Here is a 27,997-nt window from a genome sequence, read left to right on the forward strand (position 1 = left end):
AAACCCGTCCTCTCTAGGTTGAGAATATGAGATCGTTATTGCCTCTAAAGAGTCGCTGATATACAATGGCGTCACAATGTTACCGTAGCCAAATCAGAAACCGCTAAATATCTTTCATTAGCAAGGGATGAGAATAGTTCCTGAGGGACAGATATGTATTTGTAAATTAGTGAACTCAGTTTAGCCTCACTCTTCGTCCTTTCTCTCGAGTACAAGTGTTTGTGTATAAAATTGATGTGCATCAGATCAACTCTCAGACAGCGCGCTCCAAAACAGTTACTAATTACGAGGTTTCACCGTGCGTTTCCATGGGGGTACATTCCCTGTTCAATAATTATTTGAAGAGTCAAAAATTTATTTCTGCAGAATTAGCTTGTATATAATAAAAATTGGTTCATGATAATTTTATAGTCTTGTTTACTAGGTACTTTCTTGACGTAATAATTGTTACTACAGCTCTTACTATTCACATAGCAGTTTGTCAACTAGTAAATGTCTTACCCAATTTCATGTCAAAAATAACCTTTGTTGTGGTCTAATTGTTTTAAACGTGCGAGTTATGAATCCAAAATATACCAAGGACTTGACTGACTGTTCCAGTGTTACAAGTGAATGTTTTTCATGGAGCTATCAATAGTGGCAAATATACTATCTGAGTTGAACTACATTCGATTGTCCCCAACTAGTGTTTTGTTCACTACAATATTATAGTCAACTATTTTGTAGATCAATGATACTATTATGACTTGCGTGATCTGTTCCGTGAGAAAAATTGGTATAACCGCCTCAATCTTTCTGGTATTTTGTCGAGTCGATAACTATTAACTTATTTATGATCTAGTCATTTTAAAAATTATATGTAAATGTTCGGAAGCTACTCATGTTATGAGCTCTGATCTGGTTGGAGAACTATTACAAATCCAGGGATCGCTGGACGCGTGTTCTGTCAGAGTTGAGGACTTATTAATCCGGCACATCCGCGCACCCTAGAACTCAGGGTAAGGGGCAATCTTTCGACTACTAAGTTGGCATCAATGAGATTATATTCTTAACTGCAGTCAATTAATGATGTTGCGTCGACATTATCCACCGGGATCTATGATAGTTTTCTCAATACTCTCATGGTTGGAATCTACCAGACAAGGCATCTCACTTTAGTTTCTCCAGGTTTACATCAATTTGATTTTAAAACCAGTCTTTCATCCAACTTATCTTCAAGTTGAACATATCCACAAATCTATAGTAATTTTTAGAGATCGTTGAGACCAGTAATTTATCTGGGAATATGTGCTTCTTGTGCGTAATTTGAAAACCTTAAGATTTTATGTATTTCACGAACCTGTGCGTTAAGTTTAGTGAATTTAGTTAGGCTGACTCAAACTGCAACTGTCGACTATTTAATCAATAAAGTTAAATTGAATGCCTTTTAATTTGTTGAACTTTAAACATCCTCTTTATAGTGACTATTTGGGAAACTGCTTATTCCGAATGCAGCTACGTTTGATTTCTTTTTTGTTTTTCTTCACACTACTGATAAGTAGGTAAAACAATAACATATCGTTCTTGTAAGCAGAGATGGATAGTGGCTGGCAGTGGAATCCAGGACGCGCGTTTCGTCCTATTTGGGACTCGTCAGCTGGATGTACCTGCATCTCAGAGTTGATGTTCACTCTGGGACTCGAACCCAGTACCTTTCGCTCCATCTCTGCTTACCATGCTTGTGAATTAAGGCTATATCGAGGCAATACGCACAGTATGCACATATGCCAATTAGAGACTGACCAGTTGCAGTCCTAACAAATCGATGGGAAGATTCAAACAAACAATACTGAATGAATATATCGCTCTTGTGTTCCGGTAGTTTTTGGTTATTGTTTGTAATTGCAAGACTAATTTTTATCCAGAATGGTAATAAAAATCGTTTAAATAGTTGAGTATAGCTTAATAAACGCATCAAAAGTATAAAAATAGTTATCAGACTAACTACTGAAGATCTGACTGTCAATAGTCGAGACTAATTTGACATAAAACTAGGCGACAGACTAAAGCACAATACTAGACTGAATTTATATTACGAATAAAACCTGAACTGATAATTCGGCGAGACAATAATTTATGGATGAGTCAATCAAAAGTGTTTGAGCGATTTCAAGGTCTCGGCACTTATTTCAGTACTTAATGCTTACGTACGACCTGTTTGCAACAGATTTTAGGGAAATTATAGTTGAGCGGCTACAACAAATGGGATTACTAAGAAGTTTCTTTATTTTAACTGCAGTAATCAAATGACTCCTGGACCTTGTGCAGACTATCGTGATGTTGTATTTGGATGTAATATGCGTTGGAGGGAAATGTCTGCTAAAACGGGAACTTTTTTCGCTCGATTCCGATTGAGACTAAGATAAATGATGATAATTGTTGCAAAGCACCTGTAACATTTGCATATGTTGCTGAAGCTTCGACAGTTCACTGGTATGAATATTGCACAAATATATGTGCAATGATAAGCTTACATGAGTCATTTGGAGGAGTCAGGAGAATCGTAGAAGTAGACGAGACGATTGTTAAGAAATGGAAATTCAACAGAGGACGAAGTGTTAAAGAAGACCAGGTAAGTATCACTTCCATAAATATACTTTACGGATCCCTGGAATATACGATAGATCATCACAAAAAGGACGCTTCCAACCGACAAGCCTTGACTATAATACCAGTTATACGAGAGTATGTGTAGCTGGGAACCACAATACACACGAGTGAATGAAAAACGTACCGATGCTTATATAGACTTGTTTATGTGCATCGTGACGTTCACTAGCTGAGTTTTGTGAAACCCCGTAGGAGTGCACACAAATAATATAGAATAAATGTGGTCGAGGCTAAAAGAGTTTTTGAGATCTTTTCATGGCTCCAGAGGTCGACTATTATGTATTCACATGGATGAGTTCCTGTATGGTATGTATTACGATTTCAGAACTGCAGAGCCTCTTTCTCACCTTTCAAAGTTTTTAAACTATGTTAAAGAAATGTATCCACTCTAATTTTTTGGTTTGTATAATATATTTTCACTCTATACCTACTGTTTTGTGATTAGCTGAAACTTCTTAAGATTCGTTCAAAGGTTGTCCATAAATTATAGTCTCACCGCATTCAGTCTTAAACTACTTACACAAGTACCGACTATTAACTAAAAGCATAAAAAATCTAAGAAGTTGCAATGACGAACCAGTGAGTGAGTTGAAAATCTATGGCAACCAGAGTTGTTTACCTATAATACTAAAGATCGTAAGTAAATAGTTTGATTAATTGGTGAAGATTAGATAAATTTGTAGATGGTATTCACCACGAGTTGACTTCAGTCAGAGTGCCACTAAAAACCAGAGTACTGGACACCTGTTTCGCTCCAGTATAGGATTTCTTTGAAGTTTGGATTCAGAACTCCTAGATGTCTGAACAGTGAGTTGGAATCTAGTGAATCGCATCACGAACTCTGATCGACTTGCGATGTAGGGCAACAGTCTTCCAAGGCTATCAGTGGTGATAATTTTACTTCTAGCACAGCTTCGTTCCCTTAGTCCTGACTGTTGAGTAGTTCCGTACGAGTATGAAACAACTATCCATTTCTTTCTGGTTTCCAGTTTTATTTCAGTCGATGTTGATCTATAATTTAAATCACCTACAAACTAAACAGATCTCTATTAAACCCTCCCAACAATTACTCTGAAAATCCAGCTATTCAGTGGGAGAATATGTATTCATATGAAAGAATATGGAACAAGATATTACTCAAATACTGAGTTAACATTAAATGATTGGTATGTACAATTCCAGGGAAACAATCAACAGATTCCATCCGAGGAAGGACTTCAAACTCTTAGACACTATGACTAATCACTAGAAAATTGAGGAATTTTCGTACTAGTAAACTACCAGTTATTGTCTGTATCTAGATTTTTCGGGGCTGTTCTGTTTGTAAGCAGATTTGACATTCTCCAGTAATATACGTCCAATACTTCTTAAGCTTTTTTCCTATTCCTACCAGTATAAAGGATAATTATACTTTAGAATATGAATGCGTTATTTATTATTTGATGGCGTATTGCTCATTATCGAGTTACGAGATCCTATAAGCAACCGATTTCCTCTAAACAGTTTACAGAGTAAGTATATTAAGACTCCAAGAGGAACTGGTAATGTTTCGAATAGCAATAAATTACAGTAAAATATTGCTAATTAATCAACAAACCAACTCATGAAAATAAATGGACCTCATATTTTAAACAAATGAAGTTGACGACGTTTTGCTACTTAGTGGTAAATAAGTAGGCTGTACACAAACAAAAAATTCCAGATGCTTATTTTATGCAAATTAGTTTATCAGCAATGGTCTGATCAAATTCAAAACCAATCAACTGAAGTCTTGAATATCAACAACAGTAAATTACAAATCTTTACTAGTGCTTTCATCCAAGTAGCTATCTGGACTCAGTAACTCAGTGGACAACGTGTTGGGCGTTTGAAGTGAAACATACTGAGAACACCAACACTGCGATACAAGTGAATCCGACTAAAGATGAGTCAAATAGGAATAAACATGTATTCTAGATTCCACTGCTGACCACATACCGAATATTACTAAAATTAAGGGTATATTTAAGTAGGATTGTTGCCCCACAATGGATGCTGAGGGCCCAAAAACCGCTTCAACGATAAGCGGCGTTATTAGCATCGATGGCATACTCTACAAAATTTCCTAACAGACAACTTTCAGTGCCCTCGACTTAAATATCATTTAAACAAACAGTGCTAGCCATATTTTTATTGTGCAGTAACAAATTACTTTGAACTATTGAGGTTTTATTTAGGGTACTTGGGTTGAAATATGTAAATCCGATGGTTTTGCACTCAAATATATTTTGTGTCAGCCGAATATGAAATAGAACATGACCGAATAAGATTAGAGGATATATTCAAACTTTTAAAAATCTTGATGTTCCAATAAACTCCGCTCTGGATTCTACAATCATTTTCAGAATATATTATTTTTATTATTGTTTAAAGATCCCCATCATAATAAAAGACCAATATATGAACCAAGAGTATTCTTTTCGATAAATTCTCTCCAGATTGATAACTCGGAAATTGACCAGATCTAGGGCAAAGTACCTTGTTTAAATATACATGTGAATGAAGGATTGTTAAACATGAAAATTATTAATGTTGATATGACTCATATGGGATGTTAACTTGAATCAGTGATCCATGATATGAACAAATATGGATCAGATAAGGTGAGAGAAATAGTAGTGCAAATACAAATTCAATCAGATGTTTGCTGGAAGACTATAATGTGTAAAAAAATACTGGTGAGAATGTGAAGTAAATGAATCATGTATTCGGTAGATTAATGATGATGTTAAACCAATAATAATAGTAATACAAAGATAAGTGAATAAAGATAACAGACATATATTAGTCTTTTATTGTAATGGGGATCTCCTTTTGAACACATAAGTCGGGTTTTTGACGCCTGATATATTTGACTATGAAAGGCTGTAAGTACCCTAGTTAAGTCAGGTATTTAGTGGCTAAGATAACTTAACATCACTTAACATATAAACTGGTTCAAGTTAACATTCCATATGAGTCATATCAACATTAACAATTTTCATGTTTAACAATCCTTCATTCACATGTATATTTAAACAAGGTACTTTGCCCTAGATCTGGTCAATTTCCGAATTGGATATATAATTGTAGTTTTTATTGAAAGTAATTCAGCTTAGGTAAAATTCGCAGTATACTGGGAAACGACTCTTTACTAGCAGCTAAATTTTGATGAGTTGACTAATCGAGATGTCGGTATTATTCTTGATACTGTCACATGAACTCCCCCTTCTCACTTTCCCCAACTAACTACAATCGAACTGGATGAATACAACGTTTCCGACTGAAATTGACTGAGTCAATTATTTTTATTTAAATCAGTTCATTATCAAACTATCTAAACAGGAGATTACAGCAAACCAGAATACATTTTACCATTCACAATGATGTTAATGCATTAAAGCACAGTAGTTATTGAATATTCCTCATATTACTAAATGTAACTTATTCGAAGTGATAAATAGGTAAACTAAATTGGCTACGATGACATATTGTTCATACTTCGTGGAAACCTATGCAGTAGAGAGAATAGTACCATCCAATCAAATGAATGTATTTTTTTAGAAAGGTTATGTATGTTGGAAATTGTCTTACCGTGAACTGACTGATACAATCTACAGCATTACTGAATATATCAAACATCACGGCAGGCACAGTAAAACAATCCTGAACTTAAGACTAATTACCCACCCAATGCTCACTAGTTTCCAAGGTTTCTCACGTGAATGAACGGCATTTTATTGAAGAAAGAAGCTTCCCTAATATTCACTGCTATATCTTACACAACCATCTACCATTTGATCAAAACATTAATGATACTAACATACTAAAGATTTCCAGTTACTTGATGCCGATTAAGAGAAATACTTAATTACGAGCACTGAGGTTATTCCATTCTGTTTCATCACCACTTAGGAGTATCACATGGTAAAACTGTCACAGAGACATATGCCATAATCTTTGGATCTATGATTAAAAGTTACCCTTGAATCATTGACGTTGTTCAGCTATACTAACAGCTAACGCAAAAAGGGTAGTGATGATTTCCTTAAAAGCTGGATACCGATGTTGGTAACTAATGATTCTCAATCCCTAGAGTCATTTGACTAAATGCCTTAAATCCCTTCTCTGATATCATTCATTAGATAAGTATAGTAATATTACTAAGGGAAATTATAATGCTGTTTAAACCCACGTTAATTAGTATCATGAAATATCACAGTGATATCAGACTAAGTTATTAGTGAAATCCTGTTTCGTCAACAAGCTAAAAATGGTATGAATCACGAAATCTATCAGCCACTTCCATACATCCAACATTTAAACAAAGTATACTACAATGTGTCACTTAGTAGTTACAATCCAATATACTGAAGAATAGCACCGACGACTATTCATTGATCAACTTCTAAGTATGATAAACATCATCGAAATTCAATTATGTAATGGCAAAGAATGTTGACTAGGGTTTGAAACATAGTTATCACGAAAAAGAGATTATCAGAATGATGAGTTGTATCTAATACTAATGATGTGAAGACGAATCAAGGGAAATTTAGTTTTTTTATTAAGTAAATCAATCTCATTAATTTATATAGTTTATTGATGAAAAATATCAATTATGAAAAGAAATTAGTAATAAATCAAAACTTAACATTTGCTAACATCCAACTAGTGAAAGACCTAATGTTGAGTCGGCTTCCGGAGCGCTTCAACGGAGCCCTCAGAGGCCCAAAAAGGAGCCAAAGAGCCCCAGCCAATCAGAGTATGACGGAACATTCTAGAATTCCAACGTGGCGTGCTACTATTGGTCGGTAGCATAAAATGTCGTTAACGGATTGGCTGAAATATGATGTTGATTTAACAGACGCTAACATCTATAAATACCCATGATTTTCTGTACAAGAACGAACCCTGGAATAAAGTGTTTCTCTCATACTTGCGCCTTCTCTGTGGCGTTCAAGTCGTTGAGTAGTTCTAGCCTATGGGTTACCAGAATAGCTTAGGAAACGAACATAGCGTTCAATTGACGAGACGTATCACCTAAATATACTACTTCTATACAGAATATCCACCAAGGAGTATCTTCATAAGAAACAGTACTCTAACATAACCATTCAATACTTCAATAAAATAGATGTATTTGAAATTAGACCATATTTTTGCAAGTAAATTGATTATCCACTATATATAAGAACTTTCGTCTAAATTGGAGCGAATAGTTTCACAGTATTTATATGTTGATGTAAGATAATAAACATATTTCCTTGAAAAAGCTTGGACCAGATTGACAGTCGAAACGTTGGATTTACTTCAAATTCATTCGCTGAGATTTTACAAATACATATTCTTCCTATTTAATGATTATCCACTATTTTACTATTTAGTTAAATCTATTCTAGCATGAAAACCAGGTTAAAGACTTCCCTGAATACACTCATTATTGTGAAACTCTGTGAACCTTGATTGATGGATTGATGGGGGGGGGGAGACTGATATGTAAAAACATCAACAATTTCTAAAAGGCTTCACAGTACCATAATGTTTAAAGAAATAAACAATAATTGTTTTAATAATAATAATAATAATAATGAAATATATAATTATTTAATAATGACAGGACTAAACTTATATATTCATACATTTTTGTTTGTAAAATAAATAGTTTAATAAATGAACAAGAACCATATATATGATATAAACAAACAATGGAAGAAAAAAACGGTACACTTTAATCCAATTTACTATTATAATATTCAACAATTTCTTTTTTTTTAAAAAAAAAGCGTAAAAATGTTTAAACAAGAAAAAAAGAAACAAAACACACAAGAGCGGGAAATGTCTTTTCTTTCAATGTTGTAGATCATTCAGTAGATGAAATGAATAGCAATGATAGTAATTGAATGTCTTTTTTATAATTTGAAGAATTCTTTGTGATAGGGTAACTTGGATACAACTAATTCATTTAAATGCTAATCAAATAATCTATTCCAATACTAGTTAATAAACTATTTGTAATGTAAACAGAATGAACAACTGGAAAGTGTAAAACACTTTTAATGATGAAACACCATTTATGATAGATGTCGTTGTAACTATCTTAGGATTATCTAAAAAAAATAATAAAATATTGTATGAAAATAAATAATTTAGTTACATTTATAATTATTCATTAAAAATAACTAATCACATGATAAAATGTAGTGTGGTCTACTTATACTCACATAAGTAGTATATGATGATGATCAGACATAGAATATATTTTGACAGAAGATCGATAAGGAAAGAACAGAAATGAAGCACAATCGGGACGAAATTGCATAAACAATGAAATCAAAGAAAACGGACTGATGTTTGCAGAAGGAACAGTTAGAATTGAAACAATTGATCGTTATTTTTCAAATTAACTATTTACTGTATGGTAATCAGAATTGAGTAAGATAGTCTGTAATTTATGCCTAAATACATTCGATGGTCCCCACTCGTCTTGTTCACTACAGTACCTCTGATACCATTTTAAATAAAGTCGATTTGTTTTTTTTAGTAATTATCTATAGAGTTACATTTAAGTTAGTAAACTACTGCATCATGGATTGATTTCAACTTCCCTTTAAATTGATTTCATTGCTCGCCTGGTGTTAAGTGATGGGTAGCCATTAATCCGAAATCTGAACCAAGTTGATCAGGAACTGTTAAAACTGGCAGTGTTTAACGTGAGCTATACGACTTTCAAATGGGTTTAGTTCCGTTGGAAACTTCAAGAACAATTCGATGTACAAGTGAAACTATAAGTCAATGAATTCACAAACAATAAATAAAAGCATAAAACAATCCTATTTTCGGTTCAGATGGATCTACTCTGTAGTTCTACTGAGGTGGTTTTTAGTCGATTACAACTTAATACTGTCGGTCCATCCTCTGAAGATGCTGTCTCCATGTTAGCTTTTATGGATTTTACTCAAACGTATCTGATCATACCTTACGAAAATGACAAGAGGAGCGAGTTAGGAAATTAAAAGCTAAGTATTATCTCATAATTAGCAACTAAAAGAACCAAACTGGAAAGATTACGCTGCCACAAAAGTGACAAGAATAGAAGTGAACTAAAAAAGCACAGAAATACTAAATACTGAATGTTTACACTGTCTAATAACGATATTCAGGTCTTGAGAACAACTGTATGCGAGCCATCATCATAAATTTATTTCTTCGATAAAAGTCACCTTCAGGGAAATGGAACATTTGGTTGCTTTAAAATCAATCCTGGACTTCTCGTCAAACGTAGTATAAAAGAATTTGTATAGCCCCATAAAAACCGTTAATTCCCATTATGTTAAACGTCATGCCGCTTCATTTAAAGTCCCAGCATAATCGCGTGGAAACTTTCACCTCTACACTACAGTCTTTGTGAATATTTTCAAAAACTGATAACATCAAAAAGTATCAATATGATTCATCCAATGAAATCCAGACTATGAATTATCACACATCGTATAAACGTATATATTTAAAAGCACCGAAACTTTGATAATTCAGTCGGTTTTTATACAACATTAATTAATGATCGCTGCTAAATTCAAATGTTTCAAGGCATTCCAAAAAAGGTCCCAGTACTGATGAAACTTACCAGTTATACAAATTTTATTCTCGTAAATGTTGTTAATCTCAAGTTTACATAAAGTAAGAAATTCTAATCTACTTTTTTATAAAAAATCTCTGGTAACCCCAGACATAATTTTGAGCATAATTTTAAAACTCCATGAAGACTCTAAATTAATATTTCATAGAACAGACTGACTTAATTTTACAACCCATGAACATTCCCAACATTTAATTATTCATCTACACATTTTGAACTTGACGGGCCAGGAAAAAATGTAGCAAAAAGGTATTCAGAGTATGTTCATGGTTTAAATTAAACTCAAGGAGCAGCTCTATTAGAGAAAAACTTCGAATAGTCAATATGGATACTGAGGAAGTGTCAATTTACGGAAATAACGATACTGGCTTTGTTTTTAAATTAAACAGAGTGGACGACACTTTCAGACAGGATATTTCGGCACCCATGGCCTAGAGAAATCTTCTGTTCACAAAACAGATATAACGGAAGACAACCTGCAGGTATGAAAACCCTAAGATAGTAAGGGTATCATAAATTAACCACAATACTATCACACCTAGTACTCCAAAAATACCTAAGGACATTAATTACCTTTGGTCTAAGATATCAGTTAACCATTTCAACGAAATTAAAATGTTATACCTCGGAAGCTATAAGATAACTACACTTTTAGATATAATTTCGAATAAAAACATAAGCTTGAAGAGAATTATTTTTCAGCACTCACTTAAGGATTATTATGACCAGTTTGAATACGAGTTGCCAAGATACAGAAAGTTGTGATTGAGTCCATTAACCAAAACGAGTGCCAGACTAACTCTCAGTAAGATACATATTATGGACAAAATAGCAAGAATTAATGCAACATTAGTTGTTTACTCACTAATAATTAGTAATGAACCCATGACTGTCACTTCAAGACATACAAAATCCAATCTAGCCATTGAGCCGTAGGATATGGAATCAGTATACCTTACAATAATGACAGATTCTAAGAAAACTGAAGTCACCTAGTCATAAATCATGATGAATAGGGGATAAGCCACAACAAAAAAACCATGCACAATACAACACTACAAGTACTTCTAACCTGTTATGGTAAATGTAGTTTGGTATTTTTCTTCTTCACTTTCGATGCTCGAAGACACAATTCCCGTAGTACTTGTTTCACCCTCTTGAAAGTTGGTCATTTGACTCACCGAGGACTGTGACTCCGTTGTTCCTACATCCGAAGACTCCTCCCCAGTCACACTGGCAATCACAGATTTGTTAGTTCGTCGCGCAACACTCGACTCTGTGTTATCAGTTCCTTCTGAATAATTAGAGGACCCAGATGAAGCATTATCAGAACTTGATGAAATATCCTCAGTTCCTTCGGATCTCACTGGAGTAGAGGTGCCAGCTTTATCAGTAACATCAATACCGGTACTTGCTACTGAAGTAACATCATTAGTCTCTGTACTTAATGTCGTAGCTGAAGGTTCTGTTTGAGCGAAAGTTGAGGATGATAAAGAAGTTGTATCGCTAAGGTTATCAGTTGACTCAGACACAGAAGTAGTAGACGAATCGTTTGCATTTCCGGTTGTTAAAATTACACTCGTGAAAATGGCGTAGAAAAAAAAAAGGGTCATGTACACTCCAATATTACAATAAAATAACTTCCGACCATACATCCCAATAGTTCTTAATAATGCAATTAATTTAATCAGATTGCACTGAAAACTGTAAGAAATTAACAACAGTTTTGACGTTAAATTTTAAAATGAACTATTAATTGATTTGCGTTTGATGATCCACAGCCCAATTTGTAAGTCTGCCCATATCGTTTGATCGATTGATATATTTTTGTAGTTAAGCTCAAACTAGTAATTTGATTGGTTTATGAAATGTTTTCTATGATTCATGATGAGTGGGCAAATCAGAATACTCAAATAATATTCGAACTTATATTTAAGGTCTGAAGTCGAGTATGACAGATGCATGTGACACAGTATGTCATTTAAACACAAAGAAAAACTCCAATTCCAGAGTGAGGAGCTACTACTATAAGCAGCTTGATAATTGTAGCCTATTCTTGTGTCATACTTAGAATTCAGCGCTAAATACTTCTGAATTTAAGAGTAAGAATTTAAGCACGACTGTATATATTTCACATACAATAAATGTGGTCAGTATAGTGATTACCAACTTTACAGTATATATTGTTGTAGCAGTTGTAAACATCTGAAAGCCACTTGTAACAAATGAATTATTACTTCAAGTGTCATTTTTAGAGTAAACATTGATACTCCCTAATATCTTGTGTTGTTCAAACTACGAAATGAAGTCTCCATATATCATTTTAACATGGAATAATTCTATGGGGAGAAGAGATTCTGATTATAGTCTATGAGTATTAAAATTGATTCTGACTTTGTCGTGGTTTACATCCAAACTATACAGTGCCAAATGCATTGAAAACTTACATATTTGATGTTAAGATGAAATACAAATAATCGGTAATATTTTCAACAGTCAATAGAATGGCTATTTATATTACTTCCTAAATTACTATTCTTAAGCTTGAACATAATATCTTACTTACTTACTTTACTTACGCCTGTTACCCCTCGTCGAGGAGCATAGGCCTCTCACCAGCATTCTCCATCCAACTCTGTCCTGAGCCTTCCTTTCCAGAAAAATTTGGACATAATGTCAGTTTCCTGGTAATTATTCGCCCCAGATATTTAGAAATCGACCTGGTTTTTAATCACTTTTTTTCAACAGTTCTAGTGAAAAGCCACGGTCAACGGAGTTCAACTGTGTCTAGCATGAGGAAAGTACTCAACGAAAATAATATTCAATAAATATAAAATAAAATATCGGTATATCTACTACATTGACTTTATAGTTATGATCATTAATTAATAAATAGACCCTATGAATTCAGTGGGACTTATCACGTCTATGAAATTAGGGGGTCGGAGTCATTTCAAAAAGATGAGATAGTTATGCGTTCCTTTTCAAACCAAAACAGTCAAATACATTATTATTGAATTTCATTAAAATAATGAACAGATCAGTGTCAGACCACTGTTGAAAACGTGAAAGCGCTACACAGCCGTTCCGTCCTAGTACGAAGCTTTTCAGCAGTAAACATCCATGATCCCACACGCAAGATTTATACCCAAGACCTTCGGTCTCGCGCGCAAACCCTTGAACTCCAGTCCAATGAGCTGGTATCACACGACATTAATATTTAACTTCAACCAATCCACGATGTTTCGCGACCATCTTCGAGTAGTGTTGAATTTTACTGTGAAGATCAAATACTTTGGTACAAAGTACTAGATCATTACTTATCGTACTTTTTGTGCTCAACAAATCCTTTCAGGGTAATTTTACAAGTGACCTTTAGGTCAGGTATCGCTCTTGTTTTTCATAATCACAAATTTCATTCTGATTTCAGTTCAGATTGAAGTTTTGATTCTTGTCTATAAATAATTTTGGTTCCCATATCCTACTTTTATTCCAATCTAATGTTTACTTCCTTGTTTTATATTTCATTTAACTTAATTTAGGTCATTTTCGTTAAGTCAATGTTTATGTATTTTATGTCCTTGAATGGTTTCAGTCAGATTTGCCGGTTATCTTTGATTGTCTATTTACAGGATATTATCGCATAATTTTTTTTTACCGTTAACACTTCAAATGTCGAATATTTACTTTCGATTTTTAACTATTAATTATTTCTTATTATTAGATTTTGTTTATAAAAGCTCTTGGGAACTTGTTTTTTTTAACTGTTTGAGATGGTGGAGAAATTCGGACACATCACTCCTACCTGAAGTTTTTGTGCTGATGATATCGTTCACAACAGCCAAACCATCCAGATCAAAGAACAAAATCGCATCAAAAACATAACTGTTTCTACATGAATAGTATCGTAGTTATTATCATACAATTGTGTTTTCAACATTCGACTAAGTTTCATACAAAGAGTGAGTAGATACTAGTCATTTTTGGAATTCACTTTATCATCCGATAACAAATAATCTCAGGTCGTAGGTTTTAGCTATTTGAAAAGACACATTTCTTTCGATTACCTTCTCATTTAGTGATAATTCCTCATGTTATATAATATATTAGAAAAATTCTCAAATTAAACCGATGAATCATTAGTTAATACTCAAACTTGATGTTCGTTATACGTGCGTCTTACTCACCTCTATCGCCTTTTCCTAATTTTGTCTTTAGCTAGAAACTGATTTGCTCTCCGCCACAAAAGGTTTTTACTGATGGTATCTTGTAAACGGATCTGGAGCATCTTGCGTAGACAACTGCTTGTAAATACCTGTACACTTTTGATAGTGGTTGTAGTAGTTCTTCTTGTTTCAGCTTGATGAAGATTATAATTTTCCACAAGAAGCACCTTAAAAGTAATAGTTACTTTATTCAAGACTACAGTTCTGGTAACGGTAAAGGATTCTCTGCACAAAATATACAGTATTGTTATACAGCATCGTTTATGTGTGATGATTAGAAGTATTCGGATTATTGTACGAACTAGTATTCCCCAAAATGGAGCAATTTAAACCAAACAGAACTAGATGAGCACAAACGAACGTATTGTATTTAAAATTCAAAATCAGGTGGTCATCAAGTACAAGAGAATCATTAGTTCATACAAACACCACATTATGTCATCCATCTTCAACAATGAACGTCTTTGCTTATTTCAGCATTATATGACAAATTCCAATGTATTCTCTCGTTTCTTTAAAAAAAAATGGTTAAGAATAAGAGTATGATAACTCCTATAGTATTTCGGCTTATATCTTACGGTACTTTCAGCATAACCATAGGTTGCGAACTTTCTATAAAAGTATTTAAGCATATTATACGATTTAAATAATTACTGAGTTAAAATAAGATATTTAAAATATGAACATTTATTGCATTAACTAACCCGTTTTATAATAGACACTTGTAATATCAATACACCTACAGGAACACATGAAAATCTAAATGAATGAATTCGTATACTGTTAATACTAATTCAAGTAATAAATTGTTCTAACTTATTTCTTTTTAGAAATTATAGTCTAAATGACAAGTGACTTTCTAGCTAGTTAATCACAAGTTGATTCTTGTTAGCATTGTACTAACCATTCCACTAATCATTTATCAAATCTTTCACTACAACTTAATTCAATCACTTTGTATAATTCGAAATCTTAATACAGTTACAAAATATTAATGGTTGAATTTATGAGTCGTTTGAAGCTAGACCATTATTGAAAATGTGGAATCACTGGACGACAGTTTCATCCTAAGACGGGACTCCTTAGTAGTGCACATTCACGATCCCACATGCAAGACTCAAACTCAGGACCTTCAGTCTCGCATGCGAACTCTTAAGCTCCAGAGCAATCAGCTGACATCCAACGGTGTTAATGTCTAACTTCATTCGATCTATGATTCATTGTCTGAGGTAGATACCTATCTTTACTCGACACGGATTGGACTCCATTGATCATGGCTTCTCAGTAGAACTCCAGGTAATCCATTTTGAAGTTAGTCACTAGTAAGTACATGATGATGTCCACCAAAACCTACATTCGAATTACAAAATATTAGTTATAAATTCTTATTAATTCATTAAAACAAATATCATTCATAAACGTTTTATGTTGTCATGACAAAATCTATCTAAACTACAAGGTCATTATGTAAAATATTCGTTTTGAACATTTGATATTTTGTTGACCATGTACATTTATGTATGTGTGTGTGTGTGTGTAAATGTGTGTATTTATTTATACATATATGTGATTTGGTTCCATTATTTTTATATGCATAAATTTGGCTTAAACTTTTCATTCATACAACCTTGACGATAGTGAATACCGGAAGTTAAATCTTTCTATTCAATTATCAATCAACTAATATAACACCCCTTCCATTTTTCTATTCTCATTTGGTATATGATTGTGATTGTTTATTGATCACGTTATACATTTGGTATCAAAAGTTTTAACCAATTTATTGTATTGTATAGTTACCTTATCAGAATATCACTTATACATATCCTCCTATTTTAATTAATCAGTATTATATAGAGACACAGGGAGAACAAGATCAAGGGAAAATAAACGACCGAGTTCATACACCATTCTGGAAATAAAATAGTTTTACAGATTACAAAATACTATACAAATATGCAAGTGTTCAATAAAATTGTTATTCAGTTTATTTTGCTTCTATACACTACCAGTTATGTTATATCACTTAAATGTTATCAATGTAATTCACATAATGATAATTCCTGTAATAGTATTACCGATTCACGAGAACGACCTAAAGAATGTCCTCCACATCTACAAGCATCATGTAAAACTATAGTTCAGGTAAGTTGATAATAATATAATGTTTCCTATAATATATATAATACATAATGTTTCCTTCTGATAATTAATATAATCATATGCTCACTAGTGACTTCGAGAAGGATATCCAGGAGCTCTAGTGAGAAGCAGTGACCAGTGGAGTTCAAACCACGTCTGTCGTGAGATAGGAACTCACTGAAGACAATTGGTGAATGGTTTCCCAACTTCGTGGATCAGTTGAAGTTAGACAATAACACCGTTGGATGCCAGCTCAGTGGTCTATGGGTTAAGGGCTCTGGCTCGAGACTGGTAGGTCCTGGGTTCGAATCTCGCGAGTGCGGGTTCGTGGATGCGCACTGCTGAGGAGTCCCATAATAAGACGAAACGGCCGTTGAGTGTTTCCAGATTTTCCATGGTGGTCTAGCTTCAATTGACTCACGCTTTGAACTATGAAAACTACTAAATCTCCACAAAACCCCTTCTGATAATTAATATAATGTTTGTTTATTTATGATTTAACATGAGTAAATGTTATTTTCCCAGTGATAATCTGCATGAAAATACAAAAGTTATTGTGTTTAAGGTGTGTCACCTTAGATGACCTTGATTGATGGTAATAAGACTTATCTACAAATTGTATAACTATCTATATTCATTAGTGTTTAATATGAAAGGGATTTCTTCAAGTTGTAATGGGAAACCAAGATACGTGAAATAATTGAAGCTTAGGGTGTATTGGTCAGAATTGTCAATGATAATGGTACAAAGTTATAAATTGACTAAATTTGAAAATGTACATCATTGAAATCTGAATAACTGACTGAATGACCTTGTTTTCTCTGAATTTCGCCTAGAGAAATTGGATTCGATTTTGTGAGGAATAGCTGTTGGTTACTCTTTAATTTTCTACAAATCTGTAATTGACGCCAGTTAGTAATAAAATTTATCTTCGATACGTTGGTTGTCTAGTTAAACATTTTCCACACCAGCTAAATTAATTGGATGAATAACAAGGTTATTTATTCATACACTGAAGACTTTTTGGGTCATGAATTGATCTTAGTTGGATCACCACTGAAAATCTGAAAGCATTAGACAATTATTTCGTCATAGTACCGAAATCCTCATTAGGACGAAACAGCTTTCCAATGCTTCCTGGTTTTCAGTGGTAGTCTAGCAAAGATCAGTCGGTGATCTGAAGTAAGGAAATTCTATAATTTCTAAAAATCTCTTTATAATAACAACCACGTGCTCACTAGGGAGTAGTTTAAAGACTCAATCCCTGCAGTACGACTGAGAAGCGGTGACCAGTGGAGTTTAACCATGGGGGTTAGACAGTTATTAAAAGCCATATTCATTTTTTGAATGATCAGCTACTACATAGTAGTAATTTCTTTAATAAAAGTGAATGCTTATTTTAAAAATCATAGCAAAAACTATTTTACGTATAAATATTTAAACAGTTCAAATTCCTATCTAGCAGCTTATTGACAATGTTTTTATCAAAAAAGTTTCTTATGTCTTTATTTCAATTTCAGGACAGAATATTAGTATATAATTTTCAACTACGATTAAATAGTTCTTCAATACCCTCTGGTTTTCTTTATTGATATCTTCAAATGGTAATAGGTCCTTTTCTGAAGAACCTTCGGCGAGAATATGATTTCTGAACGAATCAATAAAATTAAAGATATCACATCTTGGACTTAGGCGTTCGTTCATCCATATGGCTAAATAGCATTTCGGCATCATAGCCAATCTCAATTCGTGATGAGAACTCCAGCTCCATTCCCAAACTTTAACTTCTAACTGTCGATCCTACTCCTTATATCTCACAATAACTCATAACCCTCTGTTGACTGTAGTGAGTAGTTGAACCTTTCCAAGGTCACTTTAGTATCATTTAAGAATCATCCATAAATTAAAGCCTCACCGGACCTTCTTCAATTCAGCAATTTTATTTTAAAATAAAAACGGAAAATCAGTAAAACTAACTCGGTAAAGGAAGAACAGTGTCTGATTGATAGTTTTGGTAGAAATAAAGTACGTAGATGAAGCAGTCAGACTAAAGATAGAGACTTTATGTTCTTAGCTCGAAAACCAAAACAGAATAATAAATAGCTTGAAACTAATCATGGGTTATGTAGAAACCCAATAAAGCTTACTGATACTTTGCTACTTAAACGCTGAAAACTGACAAACATTAGAGGACTAAAGACTAGGAATGAATTTAAGTGATCCTTATGATGATGGTGAAGAATTTATCAGTATTTCAGAGGAATATAGTAGAAAACAAATTGATCTAAAATATGTAACATACTGACGGGACTTTTAACCTTTTCAAAGTAACCTGAAAGTTCTGAAGGTAACACTTTTTTATAGACTAATCAATCAGATTCAATATAGGGCCTCACGAATACTTCCGTGACATTTATTTATCTGTATGGCTACGAGGACAATAATGCTTTGTAGGCAAACTTTATAAAACTAACCCTCGCATTATAGTGACATCGTATCGTGATAAAAACCTGAACGTAAGTCCTGACATCAACACCTAATCCTGGCTCTTAATCCTAACCCTTTTTCCGTATTACAAGGAACAATCCACACAATAGGGCTCTTAATTCGTGTTAAAACTATATTACCCGTACTCTTATTAGCTTTTTTATAAATTCCTTAAACTAAATACTACTCTCTGATTGGCCAAAAGGCTGCTCAAGGTTGTCTATTGCTGTACTCTGCTATTGTGCATACATGTGAGTCTGAATCAATCATGATTGTATGCCATTAATCCTTCATGTAAGACAAGGTGTTCTGCTGTCTAGATACTATTTTTAGTTCCGAAGACGATCCTACTCATCACCAACTAGCAGGATATATGCTCGTAATATATACATAGAACATTTCACTCAAAGGATTATCCAACATGAAGATGATAGAGAAAACAAATAAACATTTACGATGCATAGCATCATTTTGTCTATGGAATCAATGCTGAAATAATCAGCTATACATGAGGTGCAGTTGTGTCCGACCACAGCTTCATTCATAAACTCATAGTTTGACTTATTTATGACGATTCAATAGACAATTTGTCTGAAATAGTTGTTTCCTAATGTTTCATCATACCAATCAAGTCGATTAGAGAATGGCAAAAATAAAAATAACACAATTAAGACTTGAAGTTGTGAAATATGGAAGCTGGATTTAGTGGCTTGAAAGTAACAGGCTCATCTCAAGACATCTAAAAGAGTCTTTTGTTTACACTGCTTAAAATATTATATTCTAGTGGGAAACATTCATCCAATGGTTAACAAGCTTTTTCAACGGTTCTCCAGAAGATATTTTATAATGATAAAATCATTTAAGAACTTTTCATTGAAATTTTGTGGTACCTCTAATCTTATTTGTCATGTTTTGCATTCATTAGTTTCAAGCATTCCATCATCTAACCACAATCTTAGTAACTAAATAGATTATTGATCGAATATATATATATATAGTAAATGATCTAAAATGAGTGACTTTTTAACCTTCTATCTAAAATATACCGATTTGTCAAATTAATTTGAATCACGCACAAACACAATGATCTTGATTATTCAACATGTCTAGTATACTTAATAATTACGTGATTATATCGAATTCTAACAAAATACTATCGGTTCATGATGATGATGATGATCATATATACATGTCCAAGTATTTATACACATAATAATGATCAGCACATTTTTTCTGTAGTTAACATAGTTATCAAGACTATATTGAGTATCATATAATCATTCAAAGTGTAATATTAAACTTTTGGTAGGTTCAACTTTAGCTTTAATATATACTACGTACTGAGTAGGAGGGTTGGTAATAGCCAATGAATTGTGCTTATTGAGGAACTAGAAGAGAAAAGAATAAAAGAAAATTTAAGTTGACGACAACTCAATAATTACACATCAAATGAATCTATCTTTCATAATGAAAAAAAAATCAATAATCATTAGAAATGTCTCAAGCATTAAGTTCAAAACAATATATAGTAACTCTAACTGAAATTTGGTAATAGAAAGCTTTACAAAATGAGCTAGTCATTGACAAAACACAAATTGAATTAGTGTTTAATTATTTATTCATTTAAACACTTAAATATCGGTACAAAGCAACACCAGATATATATGTGCCACACAAATCTCATTTGATTTGTGTGAGGGCTGTGATACAACCCAGGTGCACAAACTGAACCAGGTGGTTTTCTTAGGGGGCCACACCCGGAGCCTTTGACCTAAAGATCTGGTCCACAAGGCAGTGGAGCATCGTGATGAGATGAAAACCCATGGTAGCCGATGACCAACGATTGGTTCATATGCCATTTGTTTTTTCAGGATACTGGAGCCCAACCAACCCGGTTAAAACACCGGACATTCGGTTTGCGTTCTCTCAATTTGGTAAACAACACCCTACCCCATGGCAAGAAGGCAATGAGTAGGACTTCCCTGGCAGAGGCGTGGCCATGTGAGAGCATTTGGAGAGGAAGAGCGGACTCTCCCCACTCTCGGCCGTAGCAGGGCATTTGAGGGCATCGAATCAATGTGAAGCTGTTCAGTTATTGCAAAATGTATTGAAATAAAACGTTCATCTGGTAAATATTTAAACAAAATTGCTTTAACATTTTTTCACTATTCTAACGTCCTTTAATTCGGGATTTGATTTCATGATCAATTCATTATCTCTTCTAATCGATGATAGCTTCATGGTAAACTGAATAACTGTTGCAAAAAAAGAAGCCATCAGATTGAAATACGTTTTCAATGATAAATAGACTGACTTAGTAAAAAATCTAATCACCTAACTACTAGATTGTAGTGTCATCATCATGGGAACTGAATGTTTATATTTTAATTTTATTTGAGTTTTTAATTGAATGTGGACAATTGTTAGACGTAGTCTTGACTGGTAAGTATGTGATTCAATAAATCATACAATTGATTTTCAGCTAGTTCGGCGACATATTTATCCTTTGATCAACCAATGAAGAGACTAGTAGGGTTAATGTATTAGAAACAATAAATTAAACGCAAATTGGAGTGTTATTTGTTAAATTGTATGTAATTACATATTCATAGTTCCTAGGCCACTCGAAAACCCTGAATCTATGTTTTTTGCTAGTTATTACTCACTAGCAAGGCGTATGTATAAACTGAGAGGAGATGACATACAACATATAAGTCTAACCCATATCACTCAGTTTAAAAGTTGGTAACGTTACTGCTTATCTGTACGAAATGCGACTGATCTTCAGTCGATTATTTGGAACCACTAAAATCCAAACATAATGTAAATAATGTTAAATTACTTAAACCATTGAGCATATTGGAACACGCTTGATAGAACTCAAGGACAAGGCAAATATGACACTGGTCACTGCTCAGTGATCGATAAGCGTATCAGTTCAGCATGTTAATATCTGGATCTAGTCTCTAGTGTAGTTTTTTCGCAATTATGGATAGTTTATTCCATTTTTATGAAAGCACAAATATTTTTATAAATCTGTACTCAACATCTTTAACTTAATGAAACAAGACCACTTACCGTTTCTAGGAAGTGAATTTACTTAGAGTTTAATTACGATACTTATTACTCTTCTTTATATGTGACTTCAGTATGGTCACTAACTTGTCATCTAAGCCATGATAGTAAGTCTAGACTGTTTGATTAAGGATTATACGATAACCTTAATCATTAATTAAAATCTATCTTAGTGGTGTAGAAACGTAATTTTCTCACAGATTTTGATTTTCAATGCTATTCTACATGTTTTCAATCCTGTAGTTTCTTGTGCGTTTTAACACCAGTTTCACATTCTATGATAATGATGACTGACTGCTTAACTCTACTACTGACAGCGTCTAATGAAGGATTTTCTAAAATTCATAGATGATTGTGATGCCGTCATTCAAATCGGCTTGATTGATATATCTTTCTTTAGTTATGTGGATTATGACAATTTACACAAATTGAAAATATTTGAGTCCTTAAAAACTAGAGAGAACAACACACTTCTGTTTCGTTCTACTACATGAATGTAGACCAATGATTTCTAAAAAGGACCAAGTTTAAAGCGTATTGGTCTCCTTGTGACTATGATATCACTTAATTATTAAGTTAAAATCCAATTGATCTACATTTTCTAACTCCAGGCAAGTCGTAACTTAGCATAATCTACATTTGTTAATACTGATATGTTATTGTTTCCCACCCATCTAATTTAGTTAACTTCATTTAGTGTTCAAAACTATTCTAATACAACTACGGTAAATTTATCTTAAACTCTGTCTCTGGTAAGCACATGATTATTAATGATCAACAAGAATTGGTAGTAGCTGTTATCAACACCATGGAACAGTTTCAACTTAACCTAAATTTTTCCTTAACAATAATAACCGCTCATAAGCTTACAAACTGAATGTAACACATGTGTTTTAGGTTTTACTATGCTATCGAACTGTCAATTGCTGTTATACACTCCTCAATATTAATAATATTATTTCTCTCATTTGAAAATCTGTAATTAAATGACATTATGACATTAGATCAATAGTAGAGTTTTAGATTATAAAACTAGGTGACATGTATTGAAATATTATTCGGAGCATCAGTCCTCTCAAGACTGTAGGTATCCGTTGTTGACGATTGTCAACTAGCATGAAGCAAAGGTTAAGTGTGGCTTCCTGCCGAGTACCTCCAATCACCTAATATTTCAACTTAGTGCATATGGTAACGAGTCACTTAGAATAATCGCCACGTTACAACTCGGTCGATAGAATTCGATCATCATTAAGGAACCAAACAAACGTGAAATTGGTTACTATCGGATGATTAGTCAATAATTATAAATACAAATATATACAAGGGAAGACAGGGTAAAATCATTTGATAAGTGAGAAACGCAACTAAGGTTTAGATTTTTGGAATATGTAAATCATTAGATAAACATCACTCCGCTTGTCCGTATCCAGGTCAGTGTAGACATGCACACATATAAATGAGTTATTTAGATTATTATTAGATAATGGTAATAAATACCTATTATGCACTCTCAGTCTTCTTGCTCTGTATAGTTAGCAAGGTGGACGTTTAGACAGTGTGAGTCATTAACCAATTTGAACCATGGAACACAACATATATTTAATTCGACATCATTGTTCGATCATTATTTTGTTATGGATAAGTGAGCTGTGTAGACTTTACTATAAGGGGTTTATGAAAATTGTTGTATTTTCATAGTTTAAATAATCAACTGATCTTCGCTAGACCACAAATGAAAGCCTGGAAGCATCGGACAGTCGTTTCGTCCACATAAAGAACGTCACAAACTAAATTCTCCACAAATACCCTATACTAATTGCAATTGTGTACTCGCTAGTGACTAACTTTAAGATGCAGTTCCTGGATTTCAAATAAGAAGCCATGGCTTATGTTGGCTGTGAAACAGTTGTCCATCACAGACAATCAAAGATGGTTGCTCAATATGGTGAACTGATTGAAGTTAAACACATACATCATTTGATGCTGGTTAAGTAGACTAGGGGTTAAACATTCATACGCGAGATCGGAGTTCTTTAGTTTAATGGCTGCTGACGAGGTAGTGAACGCGGATTGTTTATTAGTTCTATGCTAGGACGAAACAGCAATCCATTACTTTCTGGCTTGTAATATTTGTCTATCTACAACATCATGTGACAGATTTTGCCTAAATAACACTAATTAACCTTAAATATTTGCATGATTAACTTATGAGGAAAATATTGAATGTCAATGGCCCAGATTTATTTGGAATAATTCGAAAATGAAATAGAAGGTCAATTAAATACACTTCATAACTGTGTTCCCCCTAACAACTGGTTCAAAGCTATTAGACAATAAAAGAAAGTATTATCTTCTTAGTAAATGATGTCAACTGAAGTGACCTATAAATCATTTTCATCATTTTATTTGGGTTAGGGTTATTGATCAACTATTATCAGTTAAAGATGGATAGTGGCTAGCAGTGGAATCCAGGACGCGCGTTTCGTCCTATATGGGACTAAGTGAATTTATTATCAGTTAAGTTTGTAACATGATTAGCTGGTTGAAATTACTTGATATTCTATTACATTTTACTTAAGGTTGAGTTGCTGAAGACAAGATGCCTGAATAACTAGTTATTGTATTTGTTGTAATTGAAATATGAAGTTTATTTGCTAACTTGGGGAAAAATTCTGGATAATTGACTTAGGATAGTCCAATAATTATGTCTTACACTATGATGTAAGTGCGAGGGATTAGTTTGAGTTTTTGGTCGTGAAATGTCTTTTTCCCAGTTGTTAATTATACGTAATTAGGTCAACTTAGAGTAAAAGAGTCTCCCCTGAATGTAAGAGTAGGTGAATATTTACCAATATATATGTATATCAATTTATTTCATTTGTCTTTCGATTATCTGACGTCTTTGGAATCTTCTTCAGAAAGTTCATGCTTCAGCACATCATTCGAACTAAACTGGTAGTATTTCTTCATCTATTCATCGTTGATATTTTACCTACCTACAACAGCATATTTTAACTAAGCATTCAAAAGTAGGGCTGAGTAATATATATCCTAGCTATCACACTTAGTCTCTAATCGCAACCTCATTGACTCAATAACTTTTACTGAATCTCAATATCGATAAATCGATCATTTACGCATGATTGAACAGTGTTTCCAATACACATGTCATCAATATAATCTTCTCCATCATCAACGAAACAGATCAAACTATTATATACAATAATCAAGATTATTATTTAAGATTCCTTTTATATTCAATGAAATTCAACCAGCTTTTGAACATCAAGTCACTATCAAGATCACAATGAAGTATTCCCACGAATAACCAATTAGTCATCAACACATGAATTAATTGGAACTTCATTTAATCATGAGCACAAATAAACAATATGAAGAGATTTCAGTCATTATTAACTGATTGCTGATGGTGAAAACGAAACTGAACTTAGCAGACTTATGAATGTGTGAGAAAACAACTAACATCCAGTACTAGTTCTTTTCTTTATAACATATCAGAATATTTCTTTCTTGAGAGCCCGATACTTGAATATGGGAATTTTAAAGACGCAGACAAACAGATATGGTAATAGTATATATAGTATAAGAATGAGCTTAAAACAACCATGATGGATTTTATCAGAAAGGGGTTTTGTGGAGATTTTAGTAATTTTATATATTTGAGATCATGAGTCAATTGAAGCTAGACCACCATGGTAAACCTAGAAGCACTGGACGGCCGATTCGTCCCATTGTGGTATTCCTCAACAGTGTGCATCCACGATCCCGCCTCGCGAGAACCGAATCCAGAACCTACCAGTCTCGCGCCAGAGCACTTAACTGATAGACCACTGAACTTGCCGGCATCCATGGTGTTAATGTCTAACTTCAACCAATCCATGAAGTTGAGCAACCATTCACTAATGTCTTCGGTGAATTGATATCTCCCAACAGACCAGAATTTTAGCCAACCAGAAAATAGCTTTGGTAAATAAATGGTTTATGAAAAATTGGATAACAATATTACAAAAGACAAAGAAATTTTATATAATTAATTAGTTAATCTATTAAAGTCTTCTGCAAGTTACTCTATCAATAAAATAAAAAATAAAATATAAATTCGTCGACTTGAATACAGATTATCCGTCTTTTCAAATAGCTGTTGGACCAAAATAATTTTTTAGGAGTTCCTACATTGCTCCTGGTTAGGGTTAGGATTAAAGACTTAATGTTAGATATTTAGTGTTATTACTAAGGGATTAAGAGTTTAGTATTAGATATTTAGATTTAGGAATTGGATGTTAGGATCTTGGGCACTATAGAAAGGTGTTTCTTTTTGTTTTTTAAAGTTTCATAAGAATCCAAAAATCATCATCTCAATTCTAATTAAGCAGTCCTTATTCTATCCTTTTATCAAGTCTAATTTCGGTACTGAGTACTTAAATATGATAATTTATTTTATGAAATTGGAAAGCCTGAAACAGACGAAATATACAGTTAAGGATATTAAATGTTATACATTCATTACCATCTTTTAAACAGCTTAAGTTCAGTAATGCTATTTTCATACTTTTCATTATTTCTTGATGGTCAATTGACATTATCAGCGCTTATCATATTCTAACTTTCTGTTGTTAAGTGTTGAGACTTGAACTGAAGCATATTTATGCCAGATTCTACACTAATGATTAATAATTATATATCATTCATAAGTAGTATTATTGTTGCCAGTTAATCGAGAACTCAGAATCCATCACTTCCAAGCATCAAAGAAACTTTTTAATGAGCTAACTGAATTAGAACAATCAACTTTGGTTTAAGAGGTATCAGTTGTTATTTCAGTTTCTCATTTTAATTTCATGTTATTATTATTATTTACAAGACGGGAATATACTGTTCTTGTCCATATAAGTAGTATATAATCTCCACCATTCACCTTACTTTTATTTTGCTTAATATTTAAACAGGAAGCACCATATATGTACAGTCATAATGTTACAAATAGACCAACTGTGCGAATCTATCGTGATTGTAGTGCAATTTCAGCTGAATTCCCTCAATGTCTAGACAGAGTGGGTACAGATAAAGTGAAAATGCGTTATTGTATCTGTACAGATGATGCATGTAATCAAAGTGTTCTAACTAATAGTGTTCATGTCAAATCAATGTTACTTTCAACAGCATTCAGTATGCTAATTTATTTATTCTCTTCACATTAATTAAAATTGAGCGACTCGATCAACGCGGTAGAAATCAATCAAGTGAAGAGAAATGATGAACCTGAAAGACATCTATTTCAAAAAAAGATTTATACAACTTTTGCTATTCATTCTTTTTAGATTCTAAACTTATTATTATTAATAATTAGATCATTAGTTTGTATTCATTCAAATGTATGTAACTAACTAGTATCTATATTAATTTATTCAATGTACAATGTATTATCTATCATTCAATGGAATTATTCTTTGATCTGTATCTAGTTTATATGTTGTACTCTCTTAGACTTCATTTTCGAAAAAACACATGTTGAACAATTTCATAATTTGTTTTAATCAACCACTTGGCTGTCATAGTTGATAGGAAAATGAAACATAGTTACTGTTAACTGATAATGAGTTTTATCATATGAGAAGATAAATGATTTAATTCTTCAATAACTTAGAACAAGTGTTTGAAAATTATTAAGGGGTTCTGGTGTCGTTGAAGGCAATTAACGTAGAGAACTGACATAGTCACATAACCATTGGAAACCAAAAAG

The 27,997-nt window shown here is 33.1% G+C and overlaps 2 protein-coding genes across 2 annotated transcripts; one reads left to right on the forward strand and one right to left on the reverse strand.

The window, feature by feature from the left end:
- Positions 1 to 8,221: 8,221 nt before the first annotated feature.
- Positions 8,222 to 12,085, reverse strand: Smp_041540 (Hormone receptor 4 (dHR4), putative). The gene is made up of 2 exons (XM_018791058.1): positions 11,379 to 12,085; positions 8,222 to 8,777 (listed from the first exon to the last, which is right to left on the reverse strand). The coding sequence occupies exons 1-2, from the start codon at positions 11,959 to 11,961 to the stop codon at positions 8,668 to 8,670; spliced, it is 693 nt and encodes a 230-aa protein (XP_018645764.1). The 5' UTR covers positions 11,962 to 12,085; the 3' UTR covers positions 8,222 to 8,667.
- A 4,046-nt stretch (positions 12,086 to 16,131) lies between these two features.
- Positions 16,132 to 27,777, forward strand: Smp_041550 (hypothetical protein). Its single transcript, XM_018791059.1, has 2 exons — positions 16,132 to 16,677; positions 27,204 to 27,777. Exons 1-2 carry the CDS (start codon positions 16,489 to 16,491, stop codon positions 27,453 to 27,455), a joined length of 441 nt encoding a protein of 146 aa, XP_018645765.1. The 5' UTR covers positions 16,132 to 16,488; the 3' UTR covers positions 27,456 to 27,777.
- Positions 27,778 to 27,997: the final 220 nt, after the last annotated feature.

Source organism: Schistosoma mansoni, assembly GCF_000237925.1.
Source record: "Schistosoma mansoni, WGS project CABG00000000 data, chromosome 7 unplaced supercontig 0100, strain Puerto Rico, whole genome shotgun sequence".
Lineage (NCBI taxonomy): Eukaryota > Metazoa > Platyhelminthes > Trematoda > Strigeidida > Schistosomatidae > Schistosoma > Schistosoma mansoni.

Excerpts from the sequence above, each read along its gene's own strand:
- Smp_041550 (XM_018791059.1), top strand. The coding sequence starts at position 16,489 with ATGCAAGTGTTCAATAAAATTGTTATTCAGTTTATTTTGCTTCTATAC. Across the intron at positions 16,678-27,203 it reads CATGTAAAACTATAGTTCAG|GAAGCACCATATATGTACAG; the intron begins GTAAGTTGATAA and ends ATATTTAAACAG.
- Smp_041540 (XM_018791058.1), bottom strand. The coding sequence starts at position 11,961 with ATGTATGGTCGGAAGTTATTTTATTGTAATATTGGAGTGTACATGACC. Across the intron at positions 8,778-11,378 it reads AACTACATTTACCATAACAG|ATAATCCTAAGATAGTTACA; the intron begins GTTAGAAGTACT and ends TATTTTTTTTAG.